Below are 20,510 nucleotides of genomic sequence, written 5' to 3' on the forward strand. Positions count from 1 at the left end.
GTACAATAACAAAACTAGAACAAATCAACATGAAACATTAATTGTGCACATTTATGTTCAATAACAAATGTTTGTAAACTAACAAATAACCTTAATTGCAGGATGAATTGGAAGCAACCACCACTCAGTGCACATCGAGGCTGCCTGGTCTATTAAACCGAAGCCTGCTAAGCAAACTAGAGAAAAAAAACATAAAAAAACAGTAAACGAAACAAACACGTTAGTCGTTATTTAAACAAACACAAACACTTAAAACTTAACAACAACAACACACAGTCTTAACTTGTGCTTGCTTGCTTTTGCGCTGTGCAGATTACTATTACTCAAACTCAAGTAATAAGTTAAATCATAAAGGAATCTAGGCCTAGTATTATGCACTGCAGATCTCATTTCAAATAGCCTAGGCCAAGGCCAAGTTTAAGTTATTTTGGCAGAAATATAAGAAGTGATGTAAACTATAAGTTAACTTATAACAGAGGCTGTCTAGTGTCTTGTGTTGATCGGTTTGATCTATGTAGGCTAGCCTAAAATTATTGTAGGAGCAATTCACAGTGATACTCATTAATATTTTATCTAATAATTTATTTTGTATAGGCCAAGCCTAATTATTTTATCATGTCATTGGAGAGGGTCTTGAGTTTTGCTAAGTTTGGACCTAACTCGAATATAGTGAATGCAAGACCAACTGTTCTTGTAAGTTTCCAAGGTTTTAACCCAAGTATCATAAGTAGGCCTATGGGGCACAGTTTCTTAACTGGGCTACGCTAATATCAATTGAAAATATTGATTAATAATCAATATTTTAAAATATATCTATTATAGAATTAAATATCATAACCTAACCTAACCAACCAAACTTGCTGTTGGTGAAAAATCACATGAAGGTTTACTAATTGAATCGGGTACACTTCCATATCCGTTGGCACAAACAACCGAATGAAAATATTGATCGATATATCGTTTGGTTAGTAAGGTAAGGTTAACCTAACGAAACAATATTTTGAAATAAACAATCGAATAATCAAAATTACTCATTCGGTTGTTTTTGCCAACAGATATGGAAGTGTACCCATTGAATCGATAGTTCAAATCGATATTAGTGTAGCCCAGTTAAGAAACTGTAACTTACACTGAGTATGTAGGCCTATGAATAAATATATATAGCCTAGTCTTAGTCTTAGCCTATGTGCATCTTATTATTTAAACCTAACCAACCAAACGATAAACCGAAATAAATTTAATCAATATCACTCATTTGGTTGTTTGTGCCAACAGATAAGTGTACCCGTATTAATTTATTAGGCCCAACTTATGTAGCTTAGAGGCATTTTACTACCAGAATTTTAGATCTGGTTCATGCAGGGCCTAATCTTAATGCAAACTAACTAAGACTAACTTATTTAAGTTATTTGTTTGTTTCCCAACTTCTTTTGCCTGAGTTCATGGTACTGTACCTAGTTAGTTAAGTTAATTCAGGCAAAAAAGATTGCACTTTTTTTGTGAAAGAAGATTTGTGTTTATTGTGTTCGCCCTACATAGTTAGGAGCTAATATAGGCCTAAAACTTACTTTCATTTATTACTCCCAACCAACCTAAACGCTTAAAATCAATTTTAAAATAGCCTATTCTGGCATCAATAACTTACACTTGGCTGCTAAGTTATAGCTTTTGGGTACAGTTCCGCAGAGAACCTGTGATATATTATGGGATTAATATAAAAAAGTTATATAGATCAACGATGATTTGGTAAGATTAGGATATAAATATCATCACATTGAATTTAATTTTAGTGTAGGCCTACCATATGATATATATAGGCTAGGCTAAATAAAAATATTACCGAAACAAAAATATTTAACTTAAGGCCTATAAAAAGTTGTTTCTTTATTTTATCCTTAGTAAAAAATTATCCTAAGCTAAGGCTTTTAAAAATTTTTACGACTAAATTTGTATACATTATATGGCAGGGATAAACTCAGACACCGCACAACCGATGGCCACGAAACTTGGTAGCCTACGGTACATAAGTTACAAGTAGAATTTCATTGAGTAGGTTATACATCATCAAATTTGTGATAACTTTCAGGGCTTAGCCCTGGGACCGTCTTAAAGATAGGTAGGCCTACCCATGTCAGGGATTTTGAAAGAATTTGAGTTATAGCTTTGTTAACTAATAAAACATATCAAAGTAAAATTTAAAACACGTGATGTATAAGTTAATGGTCACTTATAAATTTTTTCATAATTTATTAACCGATCAGCATTACATTGCTATACAAGTCAGGTATTTATGAGAAACAAAATAGAATAAATTACATTCACATAGGTAGGGGTCAGTTATGGATAGCCCTCACCCCCCCAGGCACTATTGTTAGGCTACTGTTTTTGTGTGCCTCACTGTAAGGCACTGTTAACATCAATGCATGGGTAGCTGAGTGGTTAGTGCTTGCCTGGTAATCAAAAGGTCGCCGGTTCGATCCTGAGAAAAGACGCTAGCTTTTTGATGGTTCGAAACTGGACCCAGCTGTTCCTGATCATTGGGCTTTAAATAAATGATCCTGACTAATGAAACCGCTGATCTTAGTCAGTAACAAAGCTACACAGGTCATCACACACCATTCTACACTCATCCTTCACTCATATTTGGGTTTAAATAAGCACCTAGGTGGCGTCCCCATCTCAACGATTGATTGAGATTGATATTGATACATCAATAGAACTCAGAATTCTTGAGAATGGAACATAAATGGAAAAAGGTTATAGCAGGGCCAATTTACTGAATAGGCACGTGCCTAGGGTGCAAGGCAATTGTCTTTTTGGGAGGCGCCAAATAATTTGAAAAAAAAAAACTTGTAGTTGGATATGCATGCGATTGTGGTAAACTTCTGATAATCCCTCGCAGCCATAGACATGGTAATCATCTCCCGCCATTGCAGAAAAATTCTGACTTACCTCCTCTCAGTATTTGTTTACTTTAGGGGCTTCTAACGAATTTTGAAAAAAATAGTTTTATCTCATTATTTGGCCTATTTTGAACACTTTTTACATTTGGCACTTTTGGGGCAAACACCTAATTCACCCTGAAAATCGCGTTTGAAAATTGCCAAAAAGTGCAAAAAAATTGGTGTTTTTTTTAATACTTGTGTTTTACTATTACTTTAGGACATTTTAAACACTTTTCCCAAATGTAATATAATCTAACCTAACTTAACTTAACCTAACCTAACCTAACCTTGGTTTAACAAAAAATCCGTAATTTTCGGCATAGGCTATTCCTAACCTAAGCATAGGTTAGGTCGTGTTAGGTTAGGCTAGGGTTAGGTTAGGCCACACTATATTATATATTTAGCTTGGTAAATACACTCATCTACCAAACTAAATATAATCTAACCTAACCCGACCTAACCCATGCTTAGGTTAGCAATTTGCCAAAAATGACGAATTTTTTTAACAAGGTTAGGTTAGGTTAGGTTAGGTAATGTTAGGTTAGGTTAGTTAATGTTAGGTTATGTTTGGTTAGGTTAAGCTAGGTTATGTTTGGTTAAGTTATATTATAGGTATTTAGTTAAGCAGAGGAGTGGGACGGGCATTTTCGGCACTGCAATTTTTTTATGATTTTTCAAATCTGATTTTTTTTTTACGGCAGTGTCTAAAAAAGTGCTAGAGGGTGTTTCAAATGTCCTAATTAAAAGTAAAAACACATTAAAAGTATAAAAAAATGAAGATTTTTTTTCAGTTTTTGTGATTTTCAAACACGATTTTCTGGGTGAAATAGGTGTTTGCCCCAAAAGTGCCAAATGTAAAAAGTGTTCAAAATAGGCCAAATAATGAGATAAAACTATTTTTTCAAAATTCGTTAGAAGCCCCTAAAGTAAACAAATACCTTTTTCTCGGTCGTGTAGACATAATTATCGGGGCTATAGAATACAGGGGCTAGCTCACGTCTTTGATGTAGCACTTGCCGACACGGCCCCGCTTCCCCACCCCTTGTGACGTCACCGGGCTGACAGTCGGGCCTGTTTCCATTACGCGGCCAGCGAAAATCTCCCTCTTTTACACGCTCCCATACCGTTGTACGAACATATTTCTCATATGATACTTATATCGTTTTATTCTGCATTAACTGTAGAATCCAAATATCCAAACAGTTTTTAGTTTACCACAAGTAAATTGGTTTTATATCAACAAACGTTGAGAAACTACAATAATGAAAAAAGAAGCGAGGAATATTTTTATTTTCGGGTTAGGCACAAACTTTCAGCGTAAATAATTATAACTGAATGAAAACTGCAGTCAATCAGTTCTACCATAGTAATTACTTAACGATTGTTAAATACCCCTAACAGTTCATTAAATCGTCTCAAAAGACAATTGTTTCAAGATAATTTTGCCGTTCGCTTCGCAATTTTTAGGTTATTGTTATGGCAACACTGCATCTAATACGAGTGAAATCAACTTCACTCTTTCATTGTTATTCGCGTCTTCTTTTTGTTTCTGAAGAAGATAAAAGAAAAGTGGTCAGAAGATGAGTAAGTGGCTGAAATCAGCAAAATAGGTTACAATTATTATAATAAAAATACTATTGCTAAAACGCTCTTTTACGTTTTTTTACGAATACACTTTTTACACTTTTACACTTTGTTCTACAGACTATATAAAATTACGTAAACCATTACACATTCCTAAAAGATATCCAACCAAGTGTATTAGAATATATGACAAAGGGGTACCGGAATATCAAACAAGATAAATAACAATTTAAGCCTTAAGTCTACACAATTCTTAAAATTCTGTTTTAGCACTAATTAATTATTTCAATAATGGAAACAGTGCAATTGTTTTATTAGGATCATAACAATTTTTACTATCATGTTATAAACAGCACGATGCGGACATGTGCGGAACGATGTAATGTGATCGCCAAGTTTATAAAGCCTTACTTCCTTATAAGCAATAAACGACCCGTTGGTTTTATCGAGAATTTTCAGGCTAATTATTGAAGTAGAACTATTAATGAATATTTTCTCGCTCAGAGTTTGTCCCTATCCAAAAAATAAAAAAATTCCCCGCTTAGTGACTTTTTGTAGTTCACAAGTTTGTAATCCTTATAATTTTCTCCTTTTAAAAAACATATTATTGATCATAACTCAAATGTTTTTGGACCATCAGATTCGGTAGTTAATGCAGATTACAATGATATAAGTTTCATACGGACAATTAAATTGTGTTAATTTAGGCAAGCGTTTGAATGAGAGGTTTGTATATGTGCCGCGCGCTAGCTACAGCCGTGGAGTCAGCCCGGTGACGTCACAGCCACACGGCACTGGGACCACTTTGTTAGTCGACGTGAGCCAGCCCCTGTATTCTATAGCCCCGCATAATTATAGTCTTCCATGATCATGGTAATATATGAAAATATCCCACGGTCGTTTGAAGATTATCATCGTCTACGGCGAATGAGGCAAAATTCTGGTCTTTTCCCACGGTCGTGTGGACATTCTCATCGTCTTGCAAGATCGCGGCAAATTCTGATCACACCTCGCGTCCGTGAAGACATCATTATATCCTCCACTGTGGTCGTGTGGACATAGTAATCGCCTCCCACGATTGAGGCAAAATGGTAATAATCTCTCCGGTCTTGTTGAGATCATCGTCTTCCGCAAAATAGGCAAAATTCTGATCATACCTAGCGGCTCTGTAGATATCATCATGATCTTCTGCGATCGCGGAAAATTCTGATCATCCCTCGCGGCCGTGTGTAGACATATTATCATCTCCCGCATTCATGGAAACGTCACTGTTGTCATGTGCGATCGCAGTAAATTGAAAATTCCTGGCAGGAATTTTAATTCATGTATCATTCCTGGTAAAAAAAACTCACTCATAATTCCTGGATTTCCTGGTCGGTGGACCCCCTTGCAAAGGGGAGCTAGGCTACTATTAGCCTAGTTGTGCCTAGGGCGCTAGCAGGGTCAAAAACGGGCCTGGGTTATAGTAATACATCTTGAGGCAATCTGAGTTTTAGCCCGAGTCTCTGGATTTCAGAAGGTTAGTGCTGTGGTGCTGGTTAATGGAAGTTTTGTAGGCCTAAATAGTTAGGTAATTTTCTTGATGAAATCCTCTATAGGTTTGATTCTCAGTAACTTTATATGAAATTTCAAATTTAATTTTCAGTCAAAGTATACATCTAAATATTTTATTGCTTGGTCAGAAAGGGTTAAATGCGATCTGTTCACCTAAAATCAGTGGCGTAGCTAACCAATGCAACCAATGCGGTGCATTGGGGCGCAACCCTTCAGTGGGCGCAGGCCTTAGGGAGGTGCAAAAAACTGATATTCTGGACAACTTTTAGAAAAAAATATGTTGAAGCAAATCTTTCTGTAGCTTACCAAAAGTAAATGTAAAAAAATATTCGTGGTACCGTACTTAATTAGGTTACAGTCACAACAAAATGTTGGTGACTCTTATGTTTACGTTTTTCGTTATCTCCTCATCGCGAGGGTGCACATCTGCGCTTATCACGTTCTTATGACAAGGATAGACTGCTCTTGCTTATGCTTTGGTCAATGAAGTAATTTGTTTTAGAAATGTAGTCAAAGACGATATTAAGAGTAATAAAATAAAGCAAAATCAGCCAGTTGGCTGATTATCTATGAAATGAAATTAAATGAAATATTACTTTATTACCACAAAACATTTCACAGATCCAGTGTCAGCTGGTGAAACAGGTGATATTGTCAGAGATCTTTAACACTACATAATAAAACTAAAATCCACATAGCTTAAACTAAAATACATTTACATCATGTAAATAATCGGAAATTTATAATAATATTTTTGTAAAAGGTATTGTTTGAAATCATTTTTAAATTTTGAAATACTGTTAATTTCTTTGAAATTAGTAGGTAGACTGTTGTAAAGCCTTAATTCCATAGTAAGGCGATCTTTCATATAAACATAGGCGATGTCTTGGATACCTATTGAAAATTTTTTGAGCGTGTAGGATACGGATGACTCATTTGTTTATCATTGTAGGCCTACATTTGATAATTAATTTTAAAATTCAGTAATTCACCACCATTTAAAAAATATAAAGTGAAGGCAGAGTTAATATCTCATATTTAGCAAATAAAGCTCTGCATGAGGTTCTTTTAGGCATAAACAATAAAATCCTTATAAATTTCTTCTGAATTTTGAAAACTGCTTTAGAATAAGAAGTTGCTCCCCATAATTCAATCCCATATTGCAAGACAGAAAAGAACATTGCATAGTATACTGTGAGTTTAGTTTTAGCGAATTTCCCATATAGGGAATAAGCTATTACCGTAGTACTCATGGTAAGACCTGGACCCGGGACCGATTTACTTTTTGTTTTGATTTCCCTAGAGGCCAAAAACACCATCCGTTAAAATTCATATATATATATATATATACTAGCTGTACCCGTGGGCTTTGCCCCGTTTAACTTCATAAGTATTCGCATGGCTCAATCACGTCCTGGTTGAAGTTTGTTCGCTACACTCACTCACCTTTAGGTTAGAGCTCGTTCGCTGCGCTCACTTGTCTTCAGGTTAGCTCGTTCGCTACGCTAACTCGCCTCCAGGTTGAAGTTCGTTCGCTACGCTCACTCACCTTTTGGTTGCAAATTAGTTGTAGCATATGTAATCTTTGGTTGTTGTCATAAATTAAAAAAAATAATAGTGCTGCAGCCTGTTGGTAATCCTTGTAACTTTAATGCTATTGAACATCATAGAACAGAACCACCTTGTTTTAATTGAAACAGCTATTAAGATTCATTAATTCATTTTAAATATGAAAAATCATAAGGTTAACATGGGAAACTCCAGAGCCACTGAGGCGGAGCCCGAAAGCCCGATCAGAATATAAACTACTTAGTTTTCCTATTTAATGCCTAAAGAATCGGTGTACCGAATTTCAGCCTCCTAGGTAAATGGGAAGTGGGAGAATTAGTGATGAGTGAGTGAGTCAGTGAGGGCTTTGCCTTTTATATATTTAGATGTATGTGTCTGTTAGCACGATAACTCGAGCAAAAATGATCCGATTTTGATGAAATTTGGTACAAAGGTGTAAACCTACATTTATTCGAACGAGTTTGCGAACCAGCATGATCGGACTATGGGAACGGGGTTTATGGGGAGTTTTATGGGGTAAAAATAGGGTTTTCCCATTTTTTACCGTAAAAATACAAAATTTCACAATTTCTTTCTAAACCATTTTGTAGAGCTTAAAAAAACAAATAATTTAGTATATTGAAGCGTTATTATGCGCCTAATGGTTACGGAGAAAATTTCAAAAAATTGTTAATTTAAAACTCCCATGTTATTCTTATGGAGAATAAGTCAACTGTTGTAGTTTGCTTGTTTATGAACATATTTTGATCAAATTTGGAAAATACATTCATTTCCAAACTACAGTATTAACACTTAACAACAAAAAAACACTTTTTATCCTCCCTGTTGCAGCAAACCTAAGTGCTCGTTAAACTAATTATATATTTAGGGAATAAATGTGATAATTTTAAGGAGACCTTTGAGTGTAAATCCAATCAGACAAACGGAAATTCGCTAAGTCTGCAGGTTTGCTGCGGCGGGGGTATTTTAATCTATTACATTTCTCAAAACATTTGAAAGCAAGCAGTATTTAATTTACCAACCACGATTTTTATGTGTGTTTTCCATGTTAAATTCTTATCGATATCTAATCCCAAAAATTTTGCATTTTCAGTAAAGGATATAATATTATTATCATAAGATAGTTCAACAGTGGAGTTTTGCCTATTCTGAATTGTTTGAAATAACATCACCTGTGTTTTAGAATTATTAAGTTTTAGCCCGTTGGCTGTAAACCACTTGGATAAATTAAGAATAGAAAGACTGATTTCTTGTTTTAGATTTTGCAAATTATTTTATTTAACTATTGCTATAGTGTCATCAGCATATAAGATAAGGTTAGACAATACATTTCGAGGTAAGTCATTAATAAATATTAAAAATAGCAAGGGGCCTAGTATTGACCCTTGCGGAACCCCACATTTAGTGTTAAGCCACTGTGAAATACATTTTTTACGATAATTGTTCTTTGATGTCTGTTAGTCAAATATGAATGCATCCAAGACAGCGCCATATCAGAAAATTCATAATATTTAAGTTTACTCATTAATATATCGTAATTTACGCAATCAAATGCCTTGGATAGATCACAGAACACCCCAGCTGTGCTCTGAGACCCTTCCAAGCCATCAGCAACCTGATCTATGAAATCTGAGACAGCAGATATAGTGTTTTCCCAGATCTAAAACCATATTGTTTATTGGTGAATAAATCATTATTTTCAAAATATGAATAGATTTGGTTGTAAGCAATTTTTTCAAAGATTTTAGACAAAGGTGGGAGTATTGAAATAGGACGATAGTTGTCGGGGTCCATTACTGAGCCTTTTTTGAAAAGTGGTTTCAGCTCAGCATTTTTTAATTGATAGGGAAAAATTCCTTCATCAAAACATTGATTGATTACTAGACACAGAGGCTCTGCAATATAGTTTATGACATTTTTAATTAATTCAATAGGAATTTCATCCCATCCAGAAGATTTTTTATTAGTGAATTTCCCTGTAGGGAAATAGCCATTTTGGAAAATGGCGGCTGAATTTCAAAAAAATAAAATCATATTTATAACTTCCACAAAAAATAAAGGATTGTCCCCATTTAAAGTTTTCTCTAATTCTTACCGTTTCCGATATCCCAATGGTGGCCTCCTTGAGTTGATCACCCTGTATCTATATATATAAAAGGCAAAGCCCTCACTGACTGACTGACTCACTCACTCATCACTAATTCTCCCACTTCCCACTTACCTAGGAGGCTGAAATTTGGTACACTGATTCTTTAGGCATTAAATAGGAAAACTAAGTGGTTTTTATTCTGATCGGACTCTCGGGCTCCGCCCCAGTGGCTCTGGAGTTTCCCATGTTAACCTAATGAGTACTCATATTTAAATGGAATTAATGAATCATAACAGCTGTTTCAATTAAACAAGTTGGTTCTGCTCTATGATGTTCAATAGCATTAAAGTTACAAGGATTACCAACAGAGTGCAGCACTATATTTTTTTTTTTTAATATTTGACAACAGCTAATTTGAAACCAAAAGGTGAGTGAGCGTAGCGAACAAACTTCAACCCGGAGGCGAGGTAGCGTAGCGAACGAGCTCCAACCGTAAAAGTGAGTGAGCTTAGTGAACGAACTTCAACCAGGACGTGTGAGCGCAGCGAACGAGCTCCAACCCAAAGGTGAGTGAGCGTAGCGAACGAACTTCAACCAGGACGTGATTGAGCCATGCGAACGAGCTCACGTATGAAGTTAAACGGGGCAAAGCCCGCGGGTACAACTTGAGTAATTTTTTTCCGATTTTGATGAAATTTGGTTTAAAGGTGTAAGGCGGGATAAACTTGAATGAGTTCGCGAACCAGCATGATCGGACCATGGGAACGGGGTTTTACGGGAGGTTTTATGGGGTAAAAAATGGTTTTTCTCATTTTTGACCCTCAAAACACAAAATTACCCAATTTCTCTCTAGACCTTTTCAAAGAGCTTAAAAAAACCAATAATTTAGTATATAAAAGTGTTTTTGTACGGTTATTGGTAACAGAGTCAAAAAATCGTAAATTTAAAATTCCCATGTTATTCTTATAGAGAATATTGTAAACTGTTGTATTTTGCTTGTTTTTTTTTTATCAAACTTGGCAAATTTATTTATTTTATACTAAGCTATTAATATTTTACAATAAAATACACTATTAGTTTCCTTGTAGCAACAAACCTAGGTACCTACTCATTAAACCTAATGTTATTTAAATAAATTTAATTGAAAATCAATTAAGACAAATGGAAATTCGCTTAGTCGACAGGTTTGCTGTGGCGGAGGTATTTTTTATATTTGTAATGGTTTTTTTTAAATTTCTGGTTTATAGAAGTATTTTTGTCAGATTTTGATGACATTTTGCTCGAAGGTGCAGGGCGGCTACATGATCGGACTTTGGGAACAGGGTTTTATAGGGGGTTTTATGGGGTGAAAATTGGGTTTTCCCATTTTTTACCCGAAAAACAAAAAAATTTCCCAACTTGACTCTAAAAAATTTTAAAGATAAAAAAAACCGTAATGAAACTGCAAGTTTATCGGGTGCAGGTATAACTTTTCTTAATGAAATTAAATGAAATGAAATGTGTTTATTGTCATTAGAATTTTCACAAATTATTGACAAAGTCATACAACTGCTAAGGTTTATAGCGTAGTCAGTTAATAAATACAGTAAGATAAAATATAGCTAACTACATAAAATGAGACATCTTACAATACACATTTTAAATATTACAATTGAACAGGTAATCTTATTCTTAAGAAAAATTTGTGGCATTGAAAATAATAGCCCAAGCAAATTAGGAAAAATAGAGGAACAAAACAATGTATTCCCAATTTTTTCAAAAGGGGTCCCCTAATGAATATATGATAGGGGAGAATAAAATCACCCTGCCGCTCTCTGGTGGTGGGAGGTGTAAATGCCCCAATTTGCGGTTTTTTTCTTATAACTTGAAAATGGCGTGTCGTAGCTTAAGTTGTTCACTGTAAAAGTTAAAGCTTATTAAATTTGCTACAACTTTGATCATATACATTATTAGTGAAAGACGCATAGTTTCTGAGATATCCGCGCTCAAAAAAAAGAAAATAATGTTCGAAAAAAGATTTTCATCTCACATATTTTGTTAAAATCTTATTTGTTTCTCCTTCTCTGTTATTTTTCAGAAATATTGATGGAAAGAAGGTTGTAGAGAATTAAATTTACTTCAATAATATATACAAATATGTAAATAGATAAGATGTAGGTATAAAGTTACAGTATTTTTAAAATTAAAAGAGAAAATTATGAATTACACAAATAATCGCAAAGTTTAGATTTTTTATCATTGCACGATTTGTATGGTTTCTGATAATTGTTTAGGCCAAATATAAGTATAGGTATTTAAGGTAAAAATTGGTAATAGTTATGTAAATAACAATTTAACAAAATAAAAAGGTTATCTATTTATTTTGATGATTCAAGTTAAAATAATTAAAACATACAAAATACATTCATACTTAATTATAGAACTAATGTTGTCAAATTGTTATTTACATAACTATTACCAATTTTTTCTTTAAATATACTTATATTTGGCCTAAACAATTATCAGAAACCATACAAATCGTGCAATGATAAAAAATCAAAACTTTGCAAGTATTTGTGTAATTCATGATTTTCTCTTTTAATCTTAAAAACGCTGTAACTTTATACCTACATCTTATCTATTTACATATTTATATATATCTTTGAAGTAAATTTAATTCTCTACAACCTTCTTTTCGTCAATATTTCTGAAAAATAACAAGGAAGGAGAAACAAATAAGATTTTAACGACAAATGTGAGAGAAAATCTGTTTTCGAACGTTATATTTTTTTGAGCGCGGATGCCTTAGAAACTTTGAGTCTTCCACTAATAATGTATATGATCAAAGTTGTAGCAAATTTAATAAGCTTTAACTTTTACATTGAACAACTTAAGCTACGACACGCCGTTTTCAAGTTATAAGCAAAAGACCGCAAATTGGGGCATTTACACCTCCCACCACCAGAGAGCGGCAGGGTGATTTTATTCTTACCTAGCATATATTCATTAGGGGACCCTCCCCGACACATTTAAAAAAAAATGGGAATACATAGATTTGTTCCTCTATTTTTCCTTATTTGGACTTATTTGCTTGAACTATAATGGAAGTGATTAAACCGCATAACCAACAAAGTCCAACAGTATTTGGTCAATTCGCTAACTCTACTTAAAAATTAATACCAGACATTTCAAAAAATTCATTTAGAGAATACGATGAATGCGATACCAGTCTACTGTAAAAAAAATTTTAAAAAAAATTAAAAATAGAATGGGTTGTTCAAAAGCCATCTGTAGAATTTTGTTTTAAAAGTGTTTTCAGGATATTTTTGTATTAAATGTATTAGCTTGTTGTATATTTTTAGTGAGATTACAATATGGCTTTTAAGAGTTTTAGACAGTCTGAAAAAAATCGATGGTAGCAACGCTTTTATTCCTTGTATAATGAACATTAGAAATTTGTTTGATTAACCCTCCGAGTGTCCCTTGTTTTGGCCTTAATGTCTGCCTATTTTTTGCTCATTTGCAAGGTTTTATTAAAACGGATCTGAGAAGCTTGAAAACAATGTTAATTATACTGTTCTATATACCATTTTGTTTGGAAAATCATGGGCTTCAATATTATAAATAAAACATAAGGAACATTTGTTTCAAAAAAATTTGTAGGTAAAAAAAAATATTTTGGAAAATTAAAAAAAAAAATAAGTTTGCGCTCAATGAAATTGTATAAATTATAGGCCTATAAATATTTGAAAATAGCCACTTTGTTCTAAATTTTATGAGGATTACAAATATATAATAATATAAGGAAGTAGATTTGCAAACCAGATTTGTATTTGTAAATTGTATTGTATTGTATTATATTGTATTGTATTTATATTGTATTTGTAAATAAGTTATGGGCAAAAAACAGATTTCAGTACATAGCGTTTAGCTAAGAATGCATAGCCTAACCATAGCTAGGAATCGGGCTGATAATTTACATCAATATCACTACCTACTTCTTCAGGATCATCAACCAGCCCTTCAAAATCACTTAAATCTTCTTATAATGCACCACATATATCACTACTTTTGATTTTTAACACTAAAACAATGATAAACGTAATAAAACACATCAGTCATCGGTCCGAGGTTAACCAAGCTGTTTACAAATACGCACGTCACCTGTCTGCTACAATATTTTCGGAACTAAAATGAAAAGCGCTTAGAGACAGACCTCCGGAGAAAGCTCTGAATCTGTCAAATAAAACGATACCTAACTCGATCCAGGTCAATCCGATTTTGTCAGTTATAGAGCCTTCGCCGTAAACAGTGTTTGCGAGTCGATGCATCGACACAAAACACTACACAAAGTGTGTTATGTGTCGATGCATCGACAAATAACACTCGGAGGGTTAAGTTGGGATTTTTTAGAACATGTGATACAGAGTCAAATAAATAAATGTTAATCACTGTTGGAATTTGTATTTGTATTCAGCATTTAAGTGTTGTAAGCTACACCCAACAACTTAACTAAAACATAAAACGTTAAAAATGTCCCGTACAAGCTGGTAGGGCACAAAACAACTTTCGGCAGTGAACTTTCGATAAAGTAGGGTGGAAATATAGCCATGTGTCTCAATCAAGTGTCTCTTTTAGTAATTAAAGGTGCCACTTTCTGTAAAAGGTCCTCAAACTCTGTGGTGGGTATGCGGCGGTAATTCTTAAATCCCGAACGATCTTACAACGTGAGTTCATTCTAAACATGCTGTAAGCACCATGCATTTTTCTTTTCTTAAAAAACTCATGCTGCCACCACCACCCAAGGGCGGTCCTAGACATACATTTTGCGGGGGGGGGGGGTCACCGGGGGGCCTTGGGGCTATGGGATACCCCCCAACAAAGGAGGGGGGTCCGGGGAAAAAAAATTTGGAAAGAACGTGCTAAAATGAGTGGTTTTTAAGCAATTTTGAGGACCTAGTTTAATGTGTTCAAGCTTCCCAGTTTATTTAAAGGTCAAAGAAATGTCTACAAATGAACTTGTATAATGTCATGTTTTTGCATTATTGAGACTTGTGGTTTTAATATCAAAGGAATACCGCAACATTACAACACATTCAAGCATTATTGATGTACGAAAACACCCTTTCAACTGGTGCCGATGTGCATGCTAAACTGAAAATGTCCAAAATCAGACCAAGATTTCGAAAAATAGAACTTATTTTATCTAAGAAGTGTTTAAGAACTTGCACCAAACACGACTGCATTATACCTGCCCAGTAAGCAACAGTTAACTTACACAAAGTACACTACCCAACTAACGTTGTGTTGGCGTCCCGTCACTGCTACCGCCTGAAGAATTGGTTCTCAGTGTTCTCATTTTTTTACGCCAGTGCCAGTGGCATTTTACAAGGGGTCAACGTGAGATTTAAGTTTTTGTGCAACGTTTTTGTGGTTGTGTCGGGAATTAAATCCGTCCCTTCCGCATCTAAGTCTGAGACACTACCATTTTGATGTTGTTTTGTGGCTAGCAATTAACATGCCAATTGGGTTGTGTTATTCTTAAATATGATATCAGGTGCTCTAAATATGAATACTATTTAATATTGAAAGTTTTGAAATTTGCTATGGTAATCATTGAATTGCATTACTGTAATTACAAATTCCTAACGCTGAACTCAGATAAATGAATATTCAACTACCTTTCAAACTCTGACTATTGATACAACTTCTTTTCTTTATCCAATACCCAATTCAAGTTTTCGATCATCTGGGTTAAAATGAATTATAACATTAAATGCCGAAAAATTCAATAAGAAGAAGAATGCAGCCGAACGTCAGCATCGGACACTGCCGTTGCCATATATGGCTGAAAGCGTCCGTTGTCTGCCGATCTTCCCTACTTTTCATAACGTACAAAAACATAATCAGACTTGAACGATCCCAAGTTTTAGGTTAGACTTTGTAATTAGTCCTTTCGTTCGCTACAAGTGTAAAGACTACAACGAATTTCAATTTGGTAAAACGATTTGCAATAAAAATTATTAATGTTTCCCTGGTTGTTATTGACTAAGGCCAACATATTCCTTAGACACAGCTTTATAATTTCAACTTTTCTTTTATTTATAGGCCTATGTATTTTATCTAGGTCGTATCATCTGCTGGTTACATCGAAAATTTGAAAGATGCATTGTTACTAGAAAACAAACAACAGTGCTCTAACGCTATTCAGTTCATATTTTGTGAACATGTAGAAGATGTTATGGAATGGACTTCACACAACCAACTGTCTCGTGTGGATTACATTGTTATTGTGTTGGATCCAAGAGAAAGCACTTGTATAACTACGGTAAGCTATATCTGTTTTTCAGTAGGCCTACACAATAAACCCAGAAAAAAATATAAGGCAACTGGTTAGGCAAAAAACTCATATTAATGATGGAATTACGCCCGCGCTATTGTTGTGCTAGCTTAGGCCGGGAGCCACTTGTAATTTTTAACTAATGACATAGGTTTTTCTGTTTTCACGTGCAATGCACGTGGATTGCTTTGATCATGCCACACTCGTCTTATGAGATAGACTTTTTGGGCCTAATGTGTAAATTATTTTGCACCTAACTCCCTTAACAATAAATTAATAATGAGGCATGAGAATTTTATTTACAAGTTGATAGTTTGAGTAGATTACCGTAATTTCAACCTCATTCTTTTGGTTCAAATGATGAAAGATACCATTGAATAGTAGCGACATTTCAAACAAAAGTGCAGTCAGAGATTCCTATTACTTGTACCGAAATGGAAGAAGAGTCTGTTAAGAACGCTGTTTTGAAGAAGGTAATGCACTATGTTAAAGTTGGTTGGCCTAATCCAGAATATAACTTGAAGCCTTACTTTTCCAAAAGATTTTCAGTGACTCTACACAAAAATTGTCTTCTATGGAGTATAAGAAAAATACCGAACTTACATTATAGACTACTTGCATGAATCTCACAATGGCTTGGTCAGAATGAAGTCCAAGGCACAGAGTCATGAGTGGTGGCCAGTAATGGATGCCCTAATTAAACAGACTTGTCACCGTTGCAGTGAATATAACTTGTTTGCAAACAATTTACCTAGTAAAATGCATCTAGTCAGCTGGCCTAAAGAAAATGAACCTTGGAGTCGAATCTATTTAGATTTTGCCATACCATATTATGGACAAATGATTCTCTTAGTTAAGTGATTGACGCTTTCTCCATAAATAAAGATTCTATTAGAGATCATTTACTTCAGAATGAGTACAAAGATTTCAATACTTTAGTTGAATTTGCTAGGACATTGAGTTCTGTTTTCATCACTTCAGCAACAAAAAAATCTAATTATGTTTTCCGGTAGTAAGAGCAATGGAGAGTTTCTAATCACTAAATCCAAACTATTTATGCTATTCTTGTGGGGGTAACCATTTTAGAAAAAAATTAGGATTAAAATGAAATAGTGATAAGAAAGGTTAATTGGCAAAAATTTGTAAAATTAAAAGTAGCATAGATTTTCAAGACAAACAAATTAGTAGACACAGAAAAGGAACGCACAGCCACCGACAAGTAAATTTTACCGACAATTGAGATACTATGTAGAAGCTGAAATTCATCCCTATAAATAAAATCCTTGACCAATCACATGCAATAAAAAAAAACAAATTAAAATCAATGTGATTTAAATGTATCAGCTATGGTACAATAGTCAATGTAGGCCTATCATTATTTGTAATTCAGCCAAATAATGAATGTTTATTTTCCATTAATAATTTGCTTGTTATCTACTTCAGTATCAGGAATTTTATATTTAAACACAACCCAATTGAGACTTCACCACAGTTGAAGCAGCCTTACTGACATTCTCTAAATCTTTCTAAAACTTTATCACGGTCTCATCACTACAGGCTGAAGATAACATCAGCAAGATTGATTCTACATATATTGAAGCAGGACGGCTTTGCTTTGTCAATGGAGCTTGTGGTATGCGACCAGCTGATATGGGCATTTCTCTAGGACACATTAATGTTATGAGCCAAAAGTATTCAGTGATGCTTATAAATGGTGATGTTTTGGTGAGTTTTAGAAATCAAGTTATAAGTTATATTAAAAGTTTAGTTAAGCTGCAAGAAATTGGTATTCACAGGGTCCGGCAAAAAAACTCCCTTATTTCAATAGGCATTATCAAAAAGAATAAGAAACATACAGAAAAATTGCTTATATTTGTGAATAGCCTATATGATGCCATTTTACATCACTTAACTAGTATACTTTACTTGGTTTTGAAAATTATGTCTGATAAATGATGTCCCCCATTGTTAAGACATTCACAAAGCCTTTCCCTGAAGTTGTCCATAGTTCTTTGTGTAACTTCCCTCGGAATGGCTGCCACTTCCTGCCTAATGGCATCTTTTAGCTCTTGCAGAGTTCTGGGACGATGTTTGTACACTTCAGCCTTTAGGTTGCCCACAGAAAGAAATCACAAGGTGATAAGTCGGGTGACCTTGGGGACCAGGAAATGTCTCCTCTTAAAGAAACAAGACGTCCAGGGAACAACTCTCTTAACATTTCCATGGACCGCCGAGCAGTGTGAGCTGTGGCTCCGTCCTGTTGGAACCAAAGTTCTTCTTCCTCATGGTCTAAAACAAACTGGATGCAGATGAAGTTCTTTATGCAGAATTCTCCTTACACTCCTTTCTGACAATCCCAGGCAGCTGAATGTTTAACCGCTGAACGCTTTGGAGACTGTTGGGTGGATGTTCTCACTCGCTCCACATTCTCTGGTGTTATTGCAGTACGAGGTCAGCCAGTTGGTTTTATTTTTGTGCTGACCCTGATTGTCTAAAGTTTGACACCCACAGTCTAATCGTTTTCGCATCAGGAACACTATCACCTCGGCCAAATTCAAATCGAATCCGAAACGCTCATTGAGTAGAAATCACAGAACCACCATTTTTAATAAACTCCTCCACAACAAACGCCCGATGCTCACCGAGCCAAGCCATGGCAAACACTGAAAATGGCACGTACGCCGCTACAGAACAATTCCCCCTTCTCACTCACGTGGTGGCTTGCTCAAACCGGGGAAGTTTTTTTGCTGGACCCTGTATTATTACTTTCTCCCCCTATACATAGGTAGGGTGTCAAAATGTTTGAGTTTCAGTTTTGGGTGGATATATCCGTTTTTGGCTCCCCTGAATCCAAAAAAGTTGTTTTTGAAAATATGTGTGTGTGTCTGTGTCTGTATGTGTAAATGTGTACAAAGCATCAGTCCACACTCAGTGGCGGCGAGCAGTCAATATTATTGTGTGGGCTATGTCTGGACCCTGGGCTTACTAAGGGACCACGAGAGGTCAGGGCTATTGAATACAGGGGCTGGCTCAAGTCGACTAGAAAAGTGGTCCCACTGCCGTGTGGCTGTGACTCTACGGGTGGAGCTAGAGCGCAGCACTAATTGCCTCTAGTGCGGGGGAACGGGAGGCACCGAGCACAACACGCCTCTAGTGCGGCGATGGAATGCACCGAGCTCAACACGCCTTTAGTGCGGGGGAACGGGTAGCACCGAGCTCAACGCACCTCTAGTGCGGGGAACGGGATGCACTGAGCTCAACACACCTCTAGTGCGGGGGAATGGGAAGCACCAAGCTCAACGCGCCTCTAGTGCGGGGGAGTGGGAAGCACCAAGCTCAACGCGCCTCTAGTGCGGGGGAATGGGAAGCACCAAGCTCAACGCGCCTCTAGTCTGGGGAACAGGATGCACAGAGCTAAACTTGCCTCTAGTGCGGGGACGGGAAGCACCGAGCTCAACACGCCTCTAGTGAGGGGTAACGGGATGCACCGAGCTCAACACGCCTCTAGTGCGGGGTGTACCGTGCTCAGCACGCCTCTAGTACGGGGAACAGGAAGCACTCAGCAGCATTTGGGTTATTTTTAGCGAATTTCCCATATAGGGAATAAGTTATTACCGTAGTACTCATAGTAAGACCTGGACCCGGGACCGATTTCATTTTTCGTTTTGAGGTACCTAGAGGCCAAAAACACCATCCGTTCCAATTCATATATATATATTGTAAGAAAGGGGATTATTTGAGGGGGGGGGGTATTGTGGGGGGGAAGGGGATTGTGCGTGTGCTTCTGGGACAATTAACAGTATGTTAAAAGAATAAAATATGTAACTAAAGTTTTGTCAAACATACAAGTCATGTAATTTGTAAGTAACTAATTCTTTTAAATTTTCATTTGATTTTCTTTTCTTGTAAATTTAACGTTGTAAATTAATTTATCTTATTATTGTTGTTTTTTGCCTTTTCAAAGTTTTCTTTTGCTGTTGGACCACTTTGTTACTTTTGTTGTTTTTCTAAATTTAAATTTTTGTTCATTACACGATGAGTAACACCTCTTGACTAAGCTAAGCGAGTGAATCATTTTAGGAAACTGTAGTGTTATCGCAAGTTAAATTAAAATATAGTTCAATAAGACAAATACTTTATTAGGTAGTTTTTACAATAAAATCCAGATCCAGAATGTTTACCAACAAAAACTAAAAAAATAATATTCTAACACCATATGTTAATAAACACATATGAATAACAACACATCTCCCCTTTAAAGATCGAACCTCCGGGTAGGTTTGAATTGTCTTGTTGATCTTCTTAGATTCGCTAAAGGTTTTGTCTGCGATTTCCTTGCAGGATGATCGAAAGGTTCTGATCTTCTGAGGTGTTCTGAAGGACTGGTCTGCAGTGCTGGTTGAGAGTGGTCTGAAGGCATAGTAGAGCTAAATCTTTGCAGTGATCTTCT

At 35.5% G+C, this 20,510-nt stretch overlaps 1 protein-coding gene across 2 annotated transcripts in view; it reads left to right on the forward strand.

Annotated features, from left to right (window-relative positions):
- The first annotated feature begins 266 nt into the window (after positions 1-266).
- The window catches only part of LOC128987135 (uncharacterized), a 33,140-nt gene continuing 12,896 nt past the window's right edge, over positions 267-20,510 (forward strand). Inside the window, exons 1-3 of one of the 2 annotated variants that reach the window (XM_054407854.1) lie at positions 267-693; positions 15,848-16,048; positions 17,618-17,785. In XM_054407854.1, the coding sequence (XP_054263829.1) occupies positions 616-693; positions 15,848-16,048; positions 17,618-17,785 (447 nt within the window). In that variant the 5' untranslated portion in view covers positions 267-615. Of the gene's footprint in view, positions 694-15,569; positions 15,719-15,847; positions 16,049-17,617; positions 17,786-20,510 lie in introns of those variants that run through there. The other variant, XM_054407856.1, reaches the window with a different exon arrangement.

This window comes from Macrosteles quadrilineatus, unplaced genomic scaffold (genome assembly GCF_028750875.1).
Source record: "Macrosteles quadrilineatus isolate MER2022 unplaced genomic scaffold, UCM_ALF_1.0 Scaffold_2__2_contigs__length_208266976, whole genome shotgun sequence".
Taxonomy (NCBI): Eukaryota; Metazoa; Arthropoda; class Insecta; order Hemiptera; family Cicadellidae; genus Macrosteles; species Macrosteles quadrilineatus.